At 52.7% G+C, this 23,109-nt stretch overlaps 1 protein-coding gene across 1 annotated transcript in view; it reads right to left on the reverse strand.

Annotated features, from left to right (window-relative positions):
- The window catches only part of SEC14L1 (SEC14 like lipid binding 1), a 50,034-nt gene extending 27,353 nt beyond the window's left edge, over positions 1 to 22,681 (reverse strand). Inside the window, 2 exon segments of the mRNA XM_005653864.3 lie at positions 20,312 to 20,404; positions 22,484 to 22,681. Coding sequence (XP_005653921.2) covers positions 20,312 to 20,374 — 63 coding nt within the window. The 5' untranslated portion in view covers positions 20,375 to 20,404; positions 22,484 to 22,681.

The following is a 23,109-nucleotide window of genomic DNA, read 5'->3' on the forward strand; positions in this document are numbered from 1 at the left end:
GCTGTGACTCCACTGAGGGAAACGCAGTCTGACCTTGAAACGGCGAGCTGCCTTGAACTTGGAGTCTGCGGCGTCCAAGAAGGTGGAGGATCGCTGTTTCCTCAAGAGTTAAAAACGTCCTCCGGCCCAGGGTGCCCTGCAGGCCTCGGAACACAGTTTGGGAGCTGCGATTTAATTCTTAGTCATTCCTCCACAGGTCCCTCCGCCGTAAACACAGTATTCAAAACGCAAGCACGCGAGCCTCAATCCAACGACTACCCTCCGCCATCAAAGCTTCTATCGAGTTCAAAGGATCCAGTGTTTCAAGCTCTCGGCCTCCGCATCAAGGCCTTTAAGAATCTGAGAGAGGAGTTCCTATCGTGGCCCAGTGGTTAACGAATCCGACAAGGAACCATGAGGTTGCGGGTTCAATCCCTGGCCTCGCTCAGTGGGTTAAGGAGCCAGTGTTGCCGTGAGCTGTGGTGTAGGTGGCAGACTCGGCTCGGATCTGGTGTTGCCGTGGCTGTGGCGTAGGCCGGCGGCTACAGCTCTGATTAGGCCCCTTGCCTGGGTCTAGTACGGAGCCCCAGGTTCTTGTCAGAGCTGCCAGTCTTGAGATGTTCTCCACATGCCAAGGGTGGGGCCCTAGAAAAGACAACAAAAAGACCAAGAGAAAAAAAAAAAAATCTGCGAGAAAGGTGAGCAAACTTCTTCTGCAAGTAAAGGGCCAAACGGCAAATGTTTTCGGCCTGTGGACCAGCCTCTGGGGCACACGGTCAGCTGGGCCTTTGGAGGACAGACGCGGCCACGGACGACGTGTGAACAAATTGACAACAGTTAGGTTCCAGCAAAACTGTGCTTATAAAGACTGAAATTCAAATTTCACATACTTTTCACATCATAAATTATTCTTTTGCGTTTTTCCCAACTGTTAAAACCTTTAAAAACCGTCTTTAGCTTGCATACAGAAACGGGCAGCAGCCCTGGGGTACCCACTCCTGATTTAAGAGGTTCACCGTAACAGGTCCCGTTTCATTATTTTCTCACAAAAATTCAAGAGTTCTTTTAAATGCCAAGCAGGCACAACTGGGAAGGACAAAAGCGTGAAAGAAAACCGACGGGATTCTGGCAGCGAGTGGACTGTGACTTCCTCCACTTGTGGTAACTAAACCTTTCTACGCAGCAGGGAGCAGACCCCAACGAACCCTCTAACTTCCACCCACAAATCGGACTGTGTGTGGGGCAGGGACCCCGAGAGGAGGAATGTTCCAGAACCACCTCCTGGAACCCGCCGCCACTACCCACACGTGGCTGCTGAAATTCAACGAGAAGCACCTAACGCGACACTCTTAAGTCACCGATAGGCCAATCAGGCTTTTTCTATTAGAAGCAAATAACATGAAACTTCAGTTCCTCGGCCTCACCAGCCACATCTCAAGTTCAAGAAGTTGCTCCGCTCTTGCCTGACTCATAATGAATAACTCAAATCTGCAGCAAACCTTTTGATCTGACAACGACACACCACGCCTCTGCCCTAGTTTCGGTCCCTGGACGGTAAGGCTGTGGTGACAGGTGCCCTCCACAGCCAGTCTCAGGAGAAATGTCTTCTGTCCGTGAAACCAGAGTCATTCATACTTGCTGATAACCAACGGCATCTAGTACGAGTTTCAAACTGGTTTGATTCACTGGGCTTTGTGAATTAAAGCCCTTTATCTAGAAGCAGAATAGAAGGCGGTGCCCTCTATTTAAAACTTTCTGGCATCCGAGGGAAATTTTTTTAAAAAACAGGCAGCCTCTGAACGCACACCAATCATAAAGCCAAATGGACCGACGAGCAGAGCGATTTGCGAAGAGATGATCATAAAGCTAATTCTTTCAAGGACCCTGACCAAGGCAGCTCGAAGGCCACCTGAAGAGGCTCTGGGGGCAGAGGGACCATCGTCAGGCCACCAGCCCTCCTGCCGCTGAAGCCACCACCCTCTCCATCCCCTGCCAGCGCCCTCCTCCTCAGCTCCTCCCCCGCTGTCCACACTGTACCCCTCACTCGGCCCCAGGATGCGCAGGGCTCGTTTTGGTTTTTGTCTGGAGACTAGTAACTTTAGCAACTGCCTTCCTTCGCTCTTTCTTTTGGTTTGACAATCGAAAAGCACCCCTCTGTGCTCCAGTTTAGTTCCTCTGGTTTCTGATTTAGGAATCCTGACTTTAAAATAAATCCAAACAGATCCAGAACATTGGAAAGGCACCACTGAACCAAAGAGTACGACCTTTCTTTAAAGGCCAGTGTTCCGCACTGCAAGGTATGTAAAGAAATTGTGGTCCGTCCACCCAGGGGGACGCCCTTCAGCAATGCCACGTAATGACCCCTTTCGCAGGCACCCATGAAGGCGGCCAAAATAATTATGCTGAATCAAAGAGGCTGGGCAAAAAAAAAGAGCTTATAGGACTCTCTTTCTGGAAAACTCTAGGAAATACAAACTAACGTAGAAGTGGTGGCTGCCTGGGGGTGGCGGTGCCGGGATGGGAAGGAGGGAAAGTTGTAACGGGGCATAAACCTCTGCGGGGGGGCCACGTTTACGATCTTAAGGGCGGCGACCACGCAAGCACACACATGCCAAAGCTCGGCCAACTACACAGTTTTTCAACATTCAGTTTATTGTCATTTACACCTCAGTCAGGCTGGGAAAACCCCGAGAAAAACCTAAATGCATACAGTTTTCATTGGCAGGTCAACTCAGGGAAGTATCTCTCACAGGGACAGTACTTCCTGATAGAGAAGCTTGATTGGCCATCATCTGGCACGGCGGGAACCCCCAGGCTGCGAGGAGAAAGGCAGCAGAAAGGCTTCACTCATAATCGCTAGGGACCGGGAGCCACCGAGAGGCTCTCGGAAGGCGAGCGGCTAAACGGACCGCGGTACATGCACACAACGGGGTCTTATTCAGCGATAAAGAGAAAGAAGCCATCAAGCCACAAAAGGACGTGGGAGAAACTTAAGTGATCACTGTCTAGTGGAAGACGCCTGGGCGAAAAGGCTGCGGACTGGACTGGATGATCCCAACCAGCCGACGCTCTGGAAACGGCAACAACACCGAGCGAGTGAACAGCGGGGGCTGCGGGGCGCTGGCGGGAGGAGGGGGATGAGGGGTGGGCTCGGAGCATTTTGCGGGCGCTGTCGTGGAGCACAGCAGAGAGCGGGACCCCCACTGCAGCCTGCGGACTCCAGCGAACAGTGAAGCGCACGTGCGGCCCCGCAACCGATGCCAACCACAGGGGAGGCGGCAGAGGCGCCTACCAAGCTCTGACCTATCGCTCCGTTCTCGGTAAGCCCTAAAACAGCCCTAAAAAATACAGTCGAGGGAGTTCCCGCCGTGGCGCAGCAGAAACGAATCCAACCGGGAACCATGAGGTTGCGGGTGCGATCCCTGGCCTCGTTCGTGGGTTAAGGATCCAGCACTGTCACTGCTGTGGCTCAGGTCACTGCTGCGGTGCAAGTTCAATGCCTGGCCTGGGAACTTCTGCAGGCTGTGGGCACAGCCAAAACACACAAAACAAAACAAAACCATCACTTCTCATTTGATGTTTACCTTTTCTACTATACTTCAAAAATGCACCCCCAAACCCATGTGTTCAACCAGGCTAAAGTGACAGTTCTATCCCCCGTGGCCCTAAAAACACAAGATGTGAATGTCACGAGACTGTTGGAGACCAATTATTTTAAGTTTCTAATGAGCACACTAAAACAGAGGAACTAAATATGAAGTAATAGCATAGAGGGCTCCTTCCTCCTATAAGGAAAACAAAAAGCCATCAGAAGATAAACACAGAAATGATATTCCAATTTAGGCACTGAGAGTAAACTACCCCCTCTGTAATGATGGAGTAAATACAAGAAGTGCGTGGATTTTAGTTCTCAAACTCATTAATTAGCCGAATTAGCACACTCTACCCAGCTGCTGGAAGCAGAAAATACAGCCCTGAAGATAAACATGACCCCAGCCGGAAGGAGACCTTTGATAAAGTCAGCGGCAGGCGCTGGGGGACGGGAGGGAAGTGGCTGAGACACAAGACCTTCTCCGAAAAGGCTCCGGTTCCAGGGCGCCCTGACTCAGCCTGAACACGGGTGGTCTTACCATCGTCCAGGGAATGAACCGACACAGACTGCCTGGGAGGGAGGAACTCAAGTCAGGAACCTAAGGGCTCGGCTCCCATCCTGGCCGGAATGAATGTAAACCCTCGACCGCGGTTCCCAGTCCTGGGAGAGTCCCCCACTGTTCAAGGTCAAACACCTTCGCCAGGTAACCTTGCACAACTGTCACCCAGCGCACCAGCGCTTCCTCCCCAAACTATCTGACACCCGGCGTTCGGAGCCACGTCCCATCCCGTCCCTCCGCGCCCCTCCACCCGCTTATCTTACTGGGTACTCAGCTTCCCAACAGCTTCCTCCCCTCCTCTCCCCCAGCACTGTCCCTTCGGGGACGCAGTCACAAACGGGGGCCACAGGTCAGAGTCAATGGCTCAGGTCAAGGTCAGAGTCAAGGGCTCAGGTGTCAACAGGCTTTGATTGGAAGCCTGCAGGACCGCCTACAAGCCCCAGCCTTTCGTTACAGAAAGACAGGCTGTGAGCCAGCAAAGATAGAGCACTGGGGAGAAGCCCCCTGCCCAGCAGGGAACCGGGTCAGACCCAGACAGATCCGAAGTGGGAATGAGGCTGAGGGAAGAGGAATGGGCAGGAAATTTCAAAGCAAAGACTGCAAAGTGGCCCCGGCCAGAATCAGGAAAGCCGGGGGTCTGGCTGCAGGCGAGTTCGGGGTCTGCGTGGAGGTGAGCCAGCTGCAGGCGGTCTGGGCCGACGGGCGGCCGGCTCAGACCTATGAAGCCGGGGCCGTCTGCGCTACTGTCCCTTGGCAGGCAGTTTAAGCCCCAGGGTCCTCATGTGTAAAGCGGGATGAGAGGGGAGCCTGATGAAAGGTACGAGAACTTCCAGTTACAAGCTAGACGAGTCCTGGGGGTGACACACAGCACGGCGACTACACTGACGGAACTGCACTGCCGATCTGAACACTGTGAGAGGGATCCGACAAGTTATCAAAGGAAAACGAATGTGTGCCTGTGTGAGGCGGTGGATGCCAACTTACCGTGGGACCCATCTCACGACATGCACGTCACTCATCACACCGCAGGCCTTCGACAACGGCGCTGCTACATGTCCGCTACATCTCGACAAAGCTGGGGGGGCGCCTCCCCCCAAATAAGAGTGAGCGATAAATGAGCTACTGGCCTACGGCACGCCAGACACACGTGCCGCCCAGAGCAACCAGGCCCCCTCTTTGGACTGCAGGCTCGGGGGTCGCCCACGGCAGGTGCAAGGCCTGGCACAGAGGAATGCCCACCGATCCCCCCGGAGAGAAGGGAACAGGACCCCAAGGCAGAAACTGTCTTGAAATTGTCCCCCCCACACCCCATGGCACCCCGCCCTGCTCTGCCTCCCAGTTACTAACAGCCTCCGACTAAACTGCTTTAAAAGTTTAGTTAAAAATAGTTAAAAACAGGATACTGTTTTGTTTGAGATTAGTTACTGTTTTGTTTGAGACCAGTCACAGCCTAAAATTTCCTTCATGAAAAACAAACATGAGCATCACAAACACAAAAAGGCGATCCCCCCCGCAGTACGGTGACGAAGCAGAGGCAAAATATCTAAGTCCTGCCAGTCTCTGCGGACCTAAGACCCTGCTTTCCGTTCTCAGCCTCACCAGGCAACACTCAATTAAAACACCTATCAAAGAACTATGGAGGGACGGATCATTTAAAAAGAGCTGGGCCGACAAGCCACTCAAGGGACCAAGGGACAGGCAGAGAGCATAACACAAGAATGTCCCCTCCCGGGCAGAGGCTCGGCTGCAACCCTGGCTGAGTGTCAAACAAATCCCAACGTGAGGACCTGGCCGATCGGGACTCGTGACACTGGAGCAAAATCTCTAACTCAGGGAGATGGCGTGCGTAACAAAAAAACCCTTTTAAAAGGAAAAAAGTCTCCTTGGACCTTCGGTGTTGACCAGTTATTTTTACTATGTGACTTAAATCCGTACAAACAAGCGAGGTAAAAACTCGTATCGTTTTAAAACTCAGACCAACAATGTGCATTTAATGGGAAGGGTGACAATCTGCTGAAGGCAAATTCCTCCTTGGCAGGAACATGGGGCCGATCGGCGGGCACAGCTGCTTCCAAACGCCTGAGATGCTGTTTGAGGACTCGCCACTCCCACGACTTTTCTTTACGTAAACCTTTATCTGCAGAGTCCCCTGTCTGTGAAGGAACTTAGCTTAGACTTGGCTCCAACACATCATTTACACATTAATTCCACCTCCATTCTTTTCGTATTTGCTTTCAACCATTACAACAGTATTGCTTGGCAAACAACCCAATCAAAGAATGGGCTGAAGACCTAAACAGACATTTCTCCAAGAAGATAGGCAGACGGCCAACAGGCACATAAAGAGATGCTCAACATCACGAATCATGAGAGAGATGGAACTCAAAACCACAGCGAGGTACCACCTCACACTGGTCAGAACGGCCATCATAAAAAAAGACTACAACCGGAGTTCCCGGAGTTCCCGTTGTGGCGCAGGGGTTAACGAATCCGACTAGGAACCATGAGGTTGCGGATTCGATCCCTGCCCTTGCTCGGTGGGTTAAGGATCCGGCGTTGCCATGAGCTGCAGTGTAGGTTGCAGACGCGGCTCGGATCCCGTGTGGCTGTGGCTCTGGCGTAGGCTGGTGGCTACAGCTCTGATTCGGACCCCAGCCTGGGAACCTCCATATGCCATGGGAGCGGCCCAAGAAACAGCAAAAAGACAAAAAAAAAAAAAAAAAAAAAAAAAAAAAGGAGTTCCCGTCGTGGCGCAGTGGTTAACGAATCCGACTAGGAACCATGAGGTTGCAGGTTCGGTCCCTGCCCTTGCTCAGTGGGTTAACGATCCAGCGTTAACCGGATTCTTGGGCTGTGGTGTAGGTTGCAGACGCAGCTCGGATCCCGCGTTGCTGTGGCTCTGGCGTAGGCCGGTGGCTACAGCTCCGATTCGACCCCTAGCCTGAGAACCTCCATATGCCACCGGGGCGGCCCAAGAAATAGCAAAAAAAAAGACACAAAAAAAAAAAAAAAAAGACTACAATGAACAAGTGCTAGAGAGGGTGTGGGAAAAAAGGGAACCCACCTACATTGTCAGTGGGAGTGCAAATGGTTTGGCTGCTATGGAAAACAGTATGGAGGTCCCTTAAAAAAAAAAAAGAAAGAAAAGAAAAGAAAACTAAAAATAGAACAGAACTGCCATATGATCCAGCAATCACACTGGCATAGCATATATCCAGAGAAAACAAATAATTCCAAAGGATACAAGCACCCCTATTTTCACAGCAGCAATATTTGCAACAGCCAAGACATGGAAGCAACCTCAATGTCCATCGACAGATAAATGGATAATGAGGAGGTGATGCAGAGTTCCTGTCGTGGCTCAGCATTAACACACCCGACTAGTACCCATGAAGATGCAGGTTCGATCCCTGGCCTCGCTCAGTGGGTTAAGGATCGGGTGTTGCTGTGGCTGTGGTGTAGGCTGGCAGCTGCAGCCCTGATTCAACCCATAGCCTGGGAACCTCCATATGCCACAAGTGCAGCCCTAAAAAAAAAAAAAAAGGATATACACACACACATGAGTATGATTCAGCAATAAAAAAGAATGAAATAATGCCATTTGCACAAACATGGGTGGACCTAGAGATTATCATAATAAGTGAAGTCAGACAGAGGAAGACAAATACCGCATGCTATCACTCACATGTGGAATCTAAAATATGACACAAATGAACTTTACTTAAGAAACAAAAAGACTCAGGCATAAAAAACAAACTTATGGCTACCAAAGGGGCGGAGGGGTGGTGAACTAGGAGTCTGGGATTAGCAGACAAACTACTACATATAAAATAAACAACAAAGTCCTCCTGTATGGCACAGGAAACTATATTCAACATTCAGTAATAAACCAAAATAAACTATGTGTATATATACACATATACGTACATACATCTGAATCGCTCTTCTGTGCACCAGAAACTAAGATAACATAACAAACATAAGAGCAAGACACATACTATCTGATAGCACTTGGCTATAAACATGGTAGGCTTTTCAATTACCAAAATAAAAGCCCAAAATTAACCGATCCCTGCTAGGAGAAGGAACGCTAGGAGTCAGGAGAGATGAAGGCATTCACCTCTTCAGGTGGGCCTGTATCCTCAGGCATCCTGCCCTGTCGCTGTATCGCGATGGTCGCCTCTCGCAGGCCATAATCCCTTAAGCCCTAGGCCAACAAGAATGTCTGGGCCGTCACGAAGGGTTTCTCTTCCCTTAGTTTTCTCTATTTAAAACAGTCGCATGACAGAGCCATGAACCAACGGAATCCAAAACATGCCATGACTTTCCAAACAATTCTCAATCCATAAACTTTCTTCCCTAATAGAGAGCAAATTGAGTGTGTGCGACAATAAAAGCAGCGGCTTTGCATACTCTTCCTCAAACTAAGCTGGATGCGGCAGAGTACGGTTTAACCTTCCAGAGGGTAAAAAATAAACTCGTGGACTTCAGAAGAGCATTTGGTGTTCAGGGAATTGCAGCTGTCAGCTTTTAAAGATCCCATGTGTTTGCCCACATAAAAGAATGCAACGAGCTCTGGAAATATTATCCGGCTCCATGAACCAGAATAAAAACTCCATCGTCGGGAGGCTGATGGTAGGAGTTGGTTTAATCCATCAGGAAAATATCTATCAAGCACTGCGGACTGAACACCCGGCCCACAGGTCGTACCTCACAGACCCCAGGGCGTCTGACCCTCTGCTTTCTCTGCCTCTTCCCTCCCCGGGGCAGGTCCCACCTTTCCATTCCAGGGGACCGCCCCCAGCGAGCTCACCCCACGACAGCTGCTTTCAGCTGCTGTGCTCTCGGTGGTAAGAAGCTAACGGCAATGGTAACCCTGAGATGTAAATTAAAGATGTATTCTGAATCGATGGGATAAAATTCAGTCGTTAACGCGTCAAGGAACTTGTCTTTGGGATCTGGAATCTATCAAATATCAAAGACAAACAAACAGAGAGAAATATGCACTTAGTTTTGACGGACATTACGGTCAGCTAGACTTTAAAAATGGAAAGATGACAGCCAAGGAGTTGGCTGCATGAATAAACAAACTGGGGTGTGGGTGTGGGTGTGGGTGTGGGTGTGTGTCAAGGATTATTCAACCTTAAAAAGGAAAGAACTTTTGACACATTACAACATGAATGAACTGTGAAGACATGCTACGAGAAATAAGCAAGTCACGAAAGGCCAAGTGCTCTGCAATTTCTCTAATACGGAGTATCTGGAAGAGGCGCTTTACAGAGACAGAAAGTAGAAGGGGGTGGCGCCTGCCAGGGCTGGAGATGGGGGGGTTAGTGCTTAATGGGGGCAGAGTGTCATTGTGGGAAAAGGAACGCGTTCTGGAGACAGAGGCTACCCAACAATGTGAATCTACTTACTACCACTGAATTGTACACTTAGAAATGGTTACAGTGGTGAATTTGGAGAGTTCCCATTGTGGCTCGGTGGGTTAAGAAGCTGACTAGTATCCATGAGGATGCGGGTTTGATCCCTGGCCTCACTCAGTGGGTTAAGGATCCAGCGTTGCTGTGGCTGTGGTGTAGGCTACAGCTGTAGCACCAATTGGACAGCCAGCCTGGGACCTTCCATATGCTGCAACTACAGCCCTAAAAAGCAAAAAACAAACAACAACAAAAAAGGTAAATTTGGCTATGTATACCTTATCACATAAAAAACAGTACAGATCTACTCCAGGAGTTCCCACGGTGGCTCGCAGTAATGAACCCAGCTAGTATCCATGAGGATGGGGGTTCAACCCCTGGCCTCGCTCAGTGGGTTAAGGATCTGGCATTGCCGTGAGCTGTGGTGTAGGCCACAGATGAGGATCAGATCCCTGTGGCTATAGTGTAGGCTGGCAGCTGCAGCTCCGATTCGACCCCTAGCCGTGGGTGCAGCCCTTTTAAAAAAAAAAAAACTTAAGTGAAATAAACCAGTGGTTCACAAACCCGCGCAGGCATCAGAACCACCGCCAGGCTTGTGAAGGCAGATTCCCGGGCCCGCCACAGCCGTCCTGACCCAGGAGAGAATGGAGTTCAGAACCGTTAGAATCTGCATGCTGAACCAACTCTGCCTTAAGAAAAGTAAAAGGAAGCCAAGAGGCGTTTAGAGACGAGCTTTCTCAGTATAAACAGCATAAGTCCTGTAATATCACCAACATCTCCTAATTTACTCCTTAAAACGTGTACCTTGCTGCTGTGACACGGACTTGGACTTGGTTTTTAAAATATACACAGGTATAAACGCAGCAAAGAGAAAAACAGTTTTATGATCAGCACTGCCTAAGGCTACAGGATTTCTCAAGAGAAAGAGTCATGCAACAACCAACTTCTCAGGTGTAAACCTGCAGAGATGGCGCAAAGGCAGGTAGAATCCCTCTCCACCCGGGCCGAGCATTTTGAATGAGAGTCTATGTTCGGCAGGGGAACCACGGCAGCCGAAGGGTTTCTATACTCGGTTTTCACCCCCACGCTAAGTGAGACGTAAACCAGGACAGGTTCTCAGTCAACTAGAGGAACCGTAGGCTTCCGTTCACTTGCCATAAACCCTGTTTTACTCACAACAAAAACGACCTGTGTCAGCTTCCTTCCAAACGTGAGATGGTACAAGCAGTGACTCCAACCCAAAGTGTCAGTTCCAGTGGGGCCTCCTGCCAAAGGTTTCACTACTGGAGGCAGAAGCGACACAGAAGCAAGAGGCGTGCCCCAGGACTCGCCTCTACTTCAGACGGACAGGCTCGGAGGCCTCACGCTATGCTCCGATGAAAAGCGCAGTATTCTCATTCCCGCCCCCAAGACGCCGGTGTGACCACAGCAAGGCGGCCACCGGCGAGGTGGGACATCAGAGCCCAGAGAACTCCTAAGAGAACTGAAGCGGCCGGTGACGGGGATGGAGCAAGGCACCTCGGGCAGGCTGCAGGGGCGCACGAAGGCCACGAGACACAACAGGGCCCTCGGGAGACGGCGGGGGATCCCCAGCCCTTGGCCATGGGGCAGGTGGGGCCTCGCAGGTGCAGACGAAGCTGCGGAGACGTCAGAGGGGCAGAAGGGGAAGGGCTCTGGGCGGACCTAACACGTCAGACCTCGCCTCACTCGCCTGGCATTAAACTAGTAGGTGAAGTGAAGGAACGGGGTGGAGGGGGTCAGAGCCCAGTGGCCACTGCGGGACGGAAGGGCTGCGATCTGAGGCTGAGCCTGCACTGTCAGAGTGACAAGTTCACACCCAGCTCAGAAGACACCCTTGACAGGCAAAGTCCAGGCATCCCTGGGCTGAGGGCAGGCAGGGAGGCTGCCAGGTCACCTGGGTCTCGGGTCTGAGGGCGGGGCACGTGGTGATGACGCTCACTACAAGAGCAGCTCAGGAGTTCCCTGGTGGCTCAGTGGGTTAAGGATCCTTCATTGCACTGCTGTGGTACAGGATCAGTCCCTGACCTGGGAACTTCCACACCACATGCCACAGAGGTCACTGAAAAGAGTAAAGGCAGAGCTTTTTGGAGGAGTGTGTGTGTGTGTGTGTGTGTGTGTGTGTGTGTGTGTGTTTCCACTGGGGTGCTCTCTGTGCTGGCGGGAGGAGGGGGTGGGGTCTGCTTCAGGTGAACTAAACCTGCGTCGCGATGGATGGTCAGGTGGAGATAGATGTCCCAGCAGGGAACTGGCCGCAAGTCTGGAAGCTCCTGCTTGGAGGCTGAAGATAAGCTTTGAGACCTTTGGTTTATAAAGTGATAGCTGAGGCCACGGGTTCAAATGCGGCTGCCCGCGAAGAGATGGCAGGTGAGAGAGAGCAGGTGAGAGAGAGACTAACCAAAACCCCTGTGATGTCCAGAAAACACAGAGTATTCAACGAGGGGGTCTCAAAAGAGCAAACTACGTTCTCATTAGAGGAAGAGTCCTTCTATACCCAAGAAGGCAAGGTGGTGGGTGGAGTAAGAAAGGCAACGGTGAGCAGAGCGGAGGACCAGGGACTCGAGAGACCTGCCATCAGCCAGTGAATCAAACACGCCAGACATTAGGAACTGACGCTACGGGAACTCAGGTGTGCCCAAGCGCGTGAACAGGGCACCAGGGACCAGGTGTGCACAAGCGTGTGAACAGGGCACTAGGGACCAGGTGTGCACAAGGGACCAGGTGTGCCCAAGCACGTGAACAGGGCACTAGGGACCAGGTGTGCACAAGCGCGTGAACAGGCACTAGGGACAATACTCCAGTGCAAAAACGTGCAGGAGAGACCTATGACATACAGACGCGGATTTCTGAATGGAAAAAGGATTCCGTACAAATCACGATATACATATATATATACATCCAAGGCTAGCACTCCTAACATCCAATTGTACCTTTTAAGAGAATTATAACGCAATACATGGTTTCTGCTGTGACCTGTGACATTATTCCACTGAAAGTGCATAAAGCTGGTTCACTCCTTTTTTTTTTCTTTTCTTTTTTACCCGCCCCGCCGTACAGGGAGTTCCCAGGCCAGGGATCAGATGATCCGAGCCTACAGTTGCAACTAAGCCGCAGCTGCGACGGATCCTTAACCCACTGTGCCAGACCAGGGATTGAACCTGCGTCCCAGGATGCCACTGACCCTATTGTGGCCACAGCAGGAACCCCAAAACTGTTTCACTCTTGTCCAGGTTAAAAAAAATCAAGAAAGAAGGATCGGTGCTACATGCCAACCCGACCCTCTCCTTGGTACAGTCTCTGGGAGCTTCCCCAACAGAGCATCCCTATCCAGGGCTCCAAGGAAAGAAGCACGAAGCACTGACCAGCACAGCAGCGACGCCTCCCGCCCCCGACGGGGCCAGACTGCGCCAGGCAGTCACTGCAGACCTACACAGAAAGCGCTTCATCAGGCCTGCCAACAAATTCCCGCCTCTCGACTGCTCTCTACAAACATTCGGATCAATGAAGTGGGTTAAAAAGTAACTATAAATGGAAAGACCCAGTTTAACTTGGAAAAAAATGTTTTGCATCCCATTTGCAACTCAAAATTACAAAGGATAATCTCAGGACCAAAGGGGAGAGGCAGGGTTTTAACTGTGAGCTTCAATCTCTATCAGCAAATATTTAAACAGAGCTGCTAAAAAGGAGCTGAGCTGATTGATTTGAGGTCTGCGCCTGCTCCCCCGGCCCCTCAGCTGTAATGAACAATTCAATCAGCAAAAGGTTAAGGTCTGAATAGGACAAACGGCCCAGTTTCGGTAACAAAGCAATGACATGAAGGAAACAGAGAGGAGGGAGGGAGGGAGGGAAGAGAAGAGGCTAAAGACGCGTAGCAACCCACCACCAAGGTTCACGGAAGCAGGATCCAAGCGGTTTACAGGCGGACCCTGCTTCCGACACCAAGGCGGTCTGAACATGGATCGGGGACTAGACGCTGCCAAGAATCATCAGAACTCTCGTTAAAAAGGGAACGGTCCCCACAGCTGGAGGTGCATCCTGAGGGGTCTGGATGCGGCGATTTCTGACATCTGCTTTCTACACACCAGGGGAAACAAACTGGCAAGATGCGGACACTCGGGGGCTGGCCCGTGGGTACCTGGGCGCAGACCCAATTTTCCTCCCTACTTCCGGATGCTTGACATTCCCGTGACACCAGGCTCAGCTTTTTTTTTTAGCGAGAACAGGTAACTCAAGGAGGCAAAGAGCTGAATCAGATCCCGCTTTATTTCCCCTTGAAATATTTCCTTACTGAACCACAGCTGTCTTCGCCCTGGCACATTAAAAGCACTTCACAATGCAGAATGTGTTGGGAGAGTGGGTTTAAGAGACGGGAGAAGGCCTGGCTCCGTACAAAGCGGTGTGTGGTGGAAGCGGACTAGAACTGCCCGTTTTCAGAATGAAGTCAATGTGCTCCAACCCAGCTTTTTTTTTTTTTTTTTTTTTTTTTTTTTGTCTTTTGTCTTTTTAGGGCCGCACCTGCAGCATATGGAGGTTCCCAGGCTAGGGGTCCAATCAGAGCTACAGAGGCCGGCCTACCCCACAGCCACAGCAATGCCAGATCTGAGCTGCATCTGTGACCTACACCACAGCTACAGCAACACCAGATCCTTAACCCACTGAGCGAGGCCAGGGATCAAACCCGCATCCTCATGGATTCGAGTCGGATTTGTTTCCGCTGCACCACGACAGGAATTCCTACATCCCAGCTTTTAAGAAATGCAGTAAGACTCACACTACGGCATTCAAAAACTTCATAAATGAGAAGACTACAATCTCCCCAACTAAAAACCGACCAGGACCCTAAATATATCATCAGAGAAAACGGACCATTTCCCTCTATTTCTAGACTGAATAAAGCTGGTTTTAAGGTCAGCTACCCCAAAACGCAGACTGCTTATTCCTTTGAGGAAAAATAAATTCTACTGCATAATAAGCTGACTGAAGATCTAACAATACTTCAACTAATGAAAAAGGTACATTCCAACATCACAACTTACCATCAGAAACTTGGAAACTACAAAAAGGTCCAGGGATAAAAATTAGGATGAGCGGAAGAAGGAGAGGATTTGATTTGAAAGGAGAGGTGAAAGGTGGAATGAAAATATTTCCAACTAAAATAAAGCAAAAAACCAGATATGCATGGGACTCTGGTCAGAGGAAGAAAAGACAATTAGAGGGAAGGGGACAGGGCTCCCCCATCTTCAGGCAGGAGGAAGGGGTGGGTGAAGGCGGCTTCCGAAGGCAGTCACCTGCCTCGGAGCACGACCGGCTCAGGCAGGACCCGTGCTCCTCCGCCCCAACCAACCAGAGGAGCAAGCTGGAAACAGGTGCAGGGGGGAATGGCTCGAGCCCCCAGACACCCCCTCCTTGCTGCACATCTCTCCCTCACCCCAGAAAGAGCAAACCTGAGGATCTCGGGGTGAGGCTGTCCTCAGACCGCACTGCAACAGACAAGCCCACCCCGGGGCCCCCACATGTCCCCTTAGGCCTCCAGATGTGTAAACCCTGACGGAGGAAATAAAGCTAAAATATAAACACGGCATCTCTGGGGTCTAAAGAGAACCTCGAATTCACAGTAGAGTCATCTGCTGACACAGAACTGATCCACTTCACCTTATATCTCGGGGTGGGGGCTATCAAAGGGAGTGGGGCGGCCACGGAGGTCGCCGGGCCCCGCCTCACCCCATCACCTCGTGCTCTGCCGAGTTCCAGCACCTCCCCACGACGCCCTGATACGGGAGGCACCGGGCTGCAGCGCGAGTCTGCGGCAGGAGCCAGGCTTTACTCCCAGCGCATCGGGGCCACCTCGCTTCCTTTCAGCCTCTAGTCGTGGGGGAGACGGAGACACCTGAGGGGAAGGCAAAAGCAGCAAACGCTGGAGAACACACCGAAAAGCAGACGCAGATGCAGCCGAGGGCCCTCAGCCAGGGCCCCTGCCGGCAGAGAGGGCTTGCCTGCTCCACCTCGACAGTGGCACTGCCCTTACTCCGCTTTGGGGAAGGGGGTCTCGATGGGGTTTTGTGTAATTGATGAAGCTCTCGGGAAAGAAAAGAAGCAGCTTCATCACGAAAGAGCCTCGCTCTTCAGGAGGCTGGTTCGCAGAAGGATCAGCGGCTGCTGCTTCTTTTCCACGGAGAAAACCTGACCTCCCGGCTGAAGAGAGATCACGGGTCCTCCCACTCGAAGCTCCAGAGACCACGCGGACACCAGCCGACCGAGTGCCTCGGTGCCTCCGACGTGCTTGAGCCACACTGGAGGGAACCAGAGAAGCAGCAGAGCAGGTCTCTGCCCTCGAGGAACACGTGGGCTCGTTAGAGAGCAACGCTGGGGAACCTTCAGGAACAAAAGCAGCACCAGCTACAAGCAAACCACCTCCCTGACTCTGCAGCCGGGGAGCGGGAGCCGGGGGCTGGAGCGGGAGAGGGGCCCGGAGGGCTTCCTGGCGGCTTGAGGGAAGGAGGTGCGTCAGCAAGACCAGCCCAGCAGCTGAGGCCAGGAAGGAAGTGTTGGGGGGGGGGGCACAGCGAGAGGCAGCTGGGGACAGGGACAGCGCAGAGTCAAGGCACCGGTCACAAGGGGAAGTCGGCATGACTATGCGATGAGCTCAGACCAGGGGTAGGAATGAATGAAGGGCCTTGAAGAAGCAAAGCAGTAGAGGAGGGTGACGCCTGGTGACAGCGGTCACTCAGAGGGGTTATGACAGACACGGAGAGGTCCCTCACCAGCGGCCTGACAAGTGCAAACAGCGACGGGCAGGAGCCCGCTGTGTGGCCCAAAGGCGGGGCGTGTCAGAAGACGACCCCTCGGGGCTCAGCCTGCAGCGCCGGAAAGAGGCCCTGCTCAGAGGGAAAGGGACACGGATGTGCCTCGAGGGCGCAACCTCGAGACGGGTCTGCTAGCGGTGCAGAAGCCCAGGGGGCTCGGGAGCACAACTAGGAGCCGGGCTGGGGCCAGCAGGCGAGGCGGGGACCCGCCCAGGTCCAGGGAAGCCCTGGGGGAAAAGGGACGGGCGAGGTTACCACTGGGGGTGGGTTGGCAAACGCATCCTCGGGGCCTCCCGGTCACACGCTGTCCACGTGGCAGCTGTCCTCAGGCGACCCAAGGATCAGAGACGGGTCCTGGCCCCCTGCTGCTGTGACCACAGAGCCCCCGCCCTCCACGCCCGGAGTCCCAAGCCCCCTCCGGCCCTTACAGAGGGGCCTCTAACAGCAGGAGGAGACGGCTGCGCCCCAAATGGCTGAAGTTTTAAAATGTGTGTCTGACCTCAGGAATTTCAAAATCAAACACTCCAGCCCCAGCCTCTCAGAGCCCGACTCCCACCCTAAGCCTCTTCCCTGGGGTCACCTCACTGGGGCCGTGAGACCAGAGATCCTTGGGGCACAAGACGCTGGAATGTCCTTGGCTGACCTCCGGCTCCTCCCACAGGTCAGGCAGGGCCGCCCCGGGGAAGGTTTTTTGGCTGAGCCTGGAAAAGTTACAGACGTCCTCAAGGACAAGAACCTTCACAAAACATTCCAGCACACACTTCCCTGGGGGAGGGTGACAAGAGCCCAGCACACGCTCTGCGCCAACTGGGGAAGCTTGAACGTCTCTGAGCCTCGGCTTCCTCCCCCTCCACGGGGCTGAGATGCAGAATCTCAACTCACAGAAGCCGCAACCCCCGATCCCGGGCTGATTTCGGAGAAAAGAACATCCCCAAAGATGCCACAAGTGCCTGTTGAACCCCTCCCTTCAATTCTGTCTGTTTACCATTAACGTAAACGTGAGGTCTCCATCCTAGAGGTACACCGACCCCGAAACCAATGATACGCTTCCACTCCATCAACCCACGTCTCCTGACACGGACACCTGCTACCTCGACGACATGCCGGCAATTCCAAATGACACCACCACTCTGGGTGGAAGCGAAGCATTCCCTGGACAGAAGGGTATTTACTCCAGCGTTCACTCCAGGACCCCGTCAGTTAAGACTCGGCTCCACCCACCAAGACCCACGACGACCACCCGACCACCACTTCCGTCCCTGTCACACACTGCGATTACTGGCGCAGGATCTCCTTTGGAGATTTCAGCTGAAGCAATGGTTCTGTTCTTTTGGCTTTTTGCTTTTTAGGGCCGCACCCTCCGCATATGGAGGTTCCCAGGCCAGGGGTCCCAACAGAACTGTAGCTCCAGTGGCCGGCCTACACCGCAGCCACAGCAATGCCGGATCCTTAACCCAGTGACCAAGGCCAGGGATCCAACCCGCGTCCTGATGGATACTAGCGGGATTCAATTCCACTTGAGCCCCGATGGGAACTCCCTCTAGTTCTGTTCTTGCATTAACTGTACACCTCCTTCCTCTTTCTGAACGAACTGAAAAGAACGTTTTCAGCGTAACTCTTTCCTACCATTGCGTTTCCTCGACGAGAGAAAAAAAGGCAAAGAAAATACGTTGTAATGTTGTACAATTACAGTCTGAAAAGTAGCAAACGCCACCCGGAATTTCACTACAGACTTAACAAACATTCTAGCTTCTATCTAATTCTGGAGAAGGAAAGGTGATATATTTCACTTTCAGGTTAAAAAATATTTTCTAACAACTCAAAAATTACTACTGCACCAAAGCAAAAGCAAGTGAAAAAAAAAATGAGTTAATGTTCAAGGATTGTGAGGGGGTTCGGAATTTCTACTTCAAAGTCTTCTGTAAATCCACGCGTAAAAGCAGAAAGGCACACTGTACTATTGTGAAAACAGCGAAGTAAGGAGAATAAGGAAGCTGAACACTAGACAATCAAAATACGTCTTTATTAAACTGAGTGTTTGCAGAAGACATCAGTCTTTGCCTCAAAGGACCAAGGTTGAATGGAGATTTTAAAACCGCCCTTAACGTGCCGGAAAACATAATGCACCAGTCACGTGCCTGCCCCACCGTGGGGTGGGCCGGGGAGCTCTGCGCCTCACTGGCCCGCCACCACCTCCCCCAGCACCGTGAGCCCTGCCAGCCGAAAAGGGCTAGGCCACCAACCCCACAAGTCATCCACAGGCTGGCCAGCAACCCCCCACCTGGACCCAGGGGGAAGGACCAGTTCAAGTCTCCCTAGAATCTGAACTGGGAAATGTGACAAAAATAGGTCACTTAGAAACTCAAAGAATGCAACGAGAAATGCCACCAAGTTGAACCGGGGCCAGAGGGGCTCTGACCAGCCGTAGAGGCGCGTGAGCTGAAGCCCCAGGGGATGGAAGGCAGGAGGGCACAAAGCAGCCAGCTGGTGGCGGGGGAGGGAGGCTGGGGCAGATGGAGGAGGCAGAGTCCCAGCGGCTGAAGTTCCGGGGACAACGGCTGCCAGGCTCTTGGAGCTCTGCCCCGAGCCAGCTCGCATTCCTGGATTGCTGTGAGGCCCCCATCACAGCCCTGTGTGACCCAACACCACCCTCTCCGGCTGCAGTGGGTCTCTGCTCCTTGGACCGAACGCCAAACCAGCACACAGAAACGTGCAAACAGGAAGCAAGCCTTTCTGATAAGCCATTAACATAAACTACCCAACAGTACTGAAGGAAAATTCAGAACTAAAAAACACCTGCCATGGGGCAAAAAACAAAACCCAAAACACCAAACCTCACACCTGGCAGCGAGGGGGCGAAAGAAACTTTCTGAGGTGACGGATGAAGGTTCTGCATCTTTGCTCAAAACTGATAAAGCTGTGAATCTGTGACCACTTCACTGTCCCTAAATTACACTTCAATGTGAAAAACAGACATCCGAAGTCTACACTGTCCCCTTTAGCAGACTCGAGTTGTTTTCTTCTCCAAAACTAAATGGATCTGGGTAAACCTCACAACCAAGGCAGAGCAGGAGGAAGCCAGATGCCAGACCCGGGTCTCCACGCGCACAGGACAGACGCAGCTAAAGTCTCCTCCGTGTCAGAGTCGGGGCAGGGGCGGACTGGGAGGGACCAGGCCCGGGAGGGGCCCTGCAGGACTCTCACTGCTCTGGAAAGTTCTGGTTCTGGATCGGGGTTTGACACTTTCATCAGGGTGCGTCCTCGACAGAGGCGTCTTCCTGTACAGACTCGACACCTCGCAGCACGCACGGCGAAGAGAAGGGAGGGCCGGAGAACACCTGCTGGGAACCTAAGAGCGCCGACCAAAGGTTTGTCTGGGGGGCTTTCTGGCTCCTAGTGAGGTGCTTTTGAGCCAAACTCCTCAGGTAAATAACAAGGAAAATGAAGACTTTAGCTCCCCCGTTTGGGGAATTCTAATATGACCCGTGGGTCTGGGATTAGCGGCGGAAACCCATGCGGCAGAGCCCTGAGAGTCCTGTGCCCTCACCTCCATCCTAGAGGGCTCAGTTCCCCGGTGAATCCACCCAGCATCTAAAGGAGCAGGAGGGGGAAAACCCACTCTCCACATCCTTTTTCTACTTGAACAGAAAACAAACAAAAAGAGCAATATCCAGAGGAAGAAGAAGTATTTAGTCAGAATTCCACTGCTGTGTTTTCCCAGGGAAAATGAACTGAAATTCACACATTACCCGGAGGTGCATTTTTAACATAACAAATGTGCAGATGTGGATCTTCAGAGACGCACAGTTGGAAAACATTTCACACACTCGATAAGAGGTCATGAGCACAGAAACAGCATAAGTAAAAGTGGAGTCACAGATCGCTACATTTGAATACCTGGAAAAATAAAAAGCCAAAGAGCAAACCAAAAAGTACTTACAGCCATAATTAGTTCAAAGGGGTGTTTATACACCCTCACCGGTGACTGGTACTTTTGCACCATGATTGCAATAAAACAGCAATCCTCTCACACCTGCAAAACACAAACATTTGTGATAAATAACCACAATGTGGAAAAGATTAAGCCTGCATTTACACAACATACTTCGGTCTAAGACCTCAATGGGTCAACATCTCTATGCCCGAAAAGGTCAAAAGATGATGCTCGATTAAACCCAGGCAGGAAAAGACCATGAGGCAGTAAGACGGCGAGGAAAGCCCGAGTGGAGAGAGGGGACCAGCGCTGGTCTGAGGGCTGGAGGACTCTGCCCCCTTATCTGCCTCCAGCCTCCCCAGGGTTAAATGATCAGAGTCCTTTCCAGCAGTGAAATGGCATGATTCGCTTTTTCTGATAACCTATACAAGGAGTTCTTGAGTCATTTTCTCTTCAACAGCTTCCTCCAGAAACCAAATAAAAATGGTGGCACCTCAAGATGGTAAACCCAGGATGCACAAAAATAAAAGTGGAAAAAAATACACTACTGGGTCTCAAATGACTGTTTTCCTCAAAAGCTATTTTCAAAGGAGACTTGTCACTGCCCATTATTCCAACTGCGCAGACTACCACGTCAGGGCCCTATCTTCAAATGGCAGAGACCTGGAGCCCTCTGGCTTAGGGGCTCGGCTGAAATCTCCAGCCTCAGGTATTTGTAATGTTAGTGAGCAAGCAGCTAACTTCACACGTCAGGAATCCTCCTGCCAGCTACACGCTCACACACTGGTCCCAGCCTACACACTTTTATCCAGAGTCCTCTACCCGACTTTACTTCCCTATTTAAAAGGGAGGAATAAAAATAAACCCAAAAGGCCCACCTGTCCTGCCGAGAATAATCATTACGAATGTTATTTTATGCTGAATATGGTGAGAGGATATTCAAAAGTACAATATGGAATATCCTCGAGGAGCCCAAAGTCTAGCTGTAAAAAAAAGAAAAAATTACGAAGATGTATTTGATTTCACAAGATTCCTACCTGTATCACTACTTCTAAACAGGTTTGGAACGTTCTCCGGTATGTCTGCCATACGGCTCAGAACCGGACAGGTTCTGGAGGAAAAGCGCTATTTTCTGGCAGCCTGAAAACGGCCGCCTAACTCTGCGTGACCTCAAGCCAGCCACTTGACTTCCCCTGGACCCAGAGCCACCTCTGTAAAGTGAGGTTTGGGGTGAGATAGTGTTGAAAGACTTCCAGCTCTAAAATTGTGAGACTCAGAGCCAAATTCTGAATCCACCACAATCAACTGGAATGCCGTCATTAATCTTGATTCGGCGACTGCCAGGTCCCGGTGCGCCGGGACCTCGTTCTATTTAGTTTTGCCAACCTGATAATGCTGGGGCGCAGCAGGGATTCAATAACCTTTTAAAATTTTAATTAGGAAAATTAATTTTAGGGTATCTTCCACAGAAGGAGAGGGGAACTACCGGAGGAGAATGGAAAAAGAGAGGAATGCTCGCGTAAGACTCGGTAACTCCCATTCGGATTCCACCGCCGGCCAGAACCCAAGAGACACTACGCCGAAGAACCTGCTAATTCACGAGCTTCTGAACTCCTGCCAGTTGCCAGCTTCGGATGCTCTGGTCCAAACGTCCTACGTGGGACTCTGGAGTTACAACGGCAAAGTGGCATCGTGGACCAGGGCAGCCTCTATTGCATGACAATCGTGCTTAAAAATGAGCCAATGGCCAGACCCAGAGAGTCCACCCCGAGCAGGCTCGAGGGACGGCCGGGCCCTCCGCTCGATCAGGGAGTCCCGCGCGGCGGCTCCGCGGGCCCCCAGCCCCGGCCGATCCGGGGAGGTGCGCCAGGCACCGGCTGGGACCCCAAACTCCGCTTCCCGCGGGAAGGGTCCCGGGTGGGAAGATCGGCGGGTGGGGGCGGGGAGGGGTCGACCCGTACGGTAGGAGTGGCGCCGGGGGCGGCGGGCCGGAAGGGGTGGGGGGGAGAAGGGTCGGCTCCGGGCCCGGGGATCCGGGGTGAGCCGGGGAGATCCGGGGGGCTGGGGAAGGGCGGGCCCGGCGGGGAGACGGCCGCGAGAGCCCCGCGCCGCCGGGGGCGGGGGGGGAGGGCCGGGCCGGGGGCGCGCTCGAAGCCCGCCGCGGAGACGCGCGCCTACCTCTTGTCAGAAAGACCGAGCCGGGGACGCGGGGCGGCGGATGGCGCTCATGCCGGCGGCTCCGCGGTTCCGTCGCCGCTCCACTGCCGGCGGCCGCAGCTCTGCCGCCGGTTCCGGGGAGTGGGCCGGGGGGGGGCGGGAGCGGGAGGGGCCCAGGGAGGCTCGAGTGGTTGTTACGGGTGACGGGGAGGGCGGGGCCCGGAGGCCGGAAGGGGTGCGCGTGCGCGGAAGCGGCCGAGAGACGGAGGCGGGCGCGAAGCCGGTTGCTAGGGAGGGGGAGGGGCGGCAACCGGGGCCGAGCCGAGCTGCGCAGGCGCCAACTCCAGGCGGGCGGGCGTGGGGGGAGCTCGGAGCCGGCAAAGGCGCCTGGCCCCGCCCAGTTTTGCATCATGGGGCGGGGCGGGGGCGGGGCTCGCGGGAAAAGCGGCGGAGGCGGCGGAGGCGCCAGAGGAGCTGCGAGTGGGACCCGCGAGAGCTGCGCAGACCTGGAACAGGGAAGTTGGCGAAGAATCAAAATAGCAGGGGCTTCCGGCTTTGCTGAGGCCCAGGGCTCAGGCTCCCGCGCTTCCTCAATTTTCGCCGACTTCGGCAGTACCCTGACCACATTCTCACAGAGTAACGCAGAG

This window comes from Sus scrofa, chromosome 12 (genome assembly GCF_000003025.6).
Source record: "Sus scrofa isolate TJ Tabasco breed Duroc chromosome 12, Sscrofa11.1, whole genome shotgun sequence".
NCBI classification, from domain to species: Eukaryota; Metazoa; Chordata; class Mammalia; order Artiodactyla; family Suidae; genus Sus; species Sus scrofa.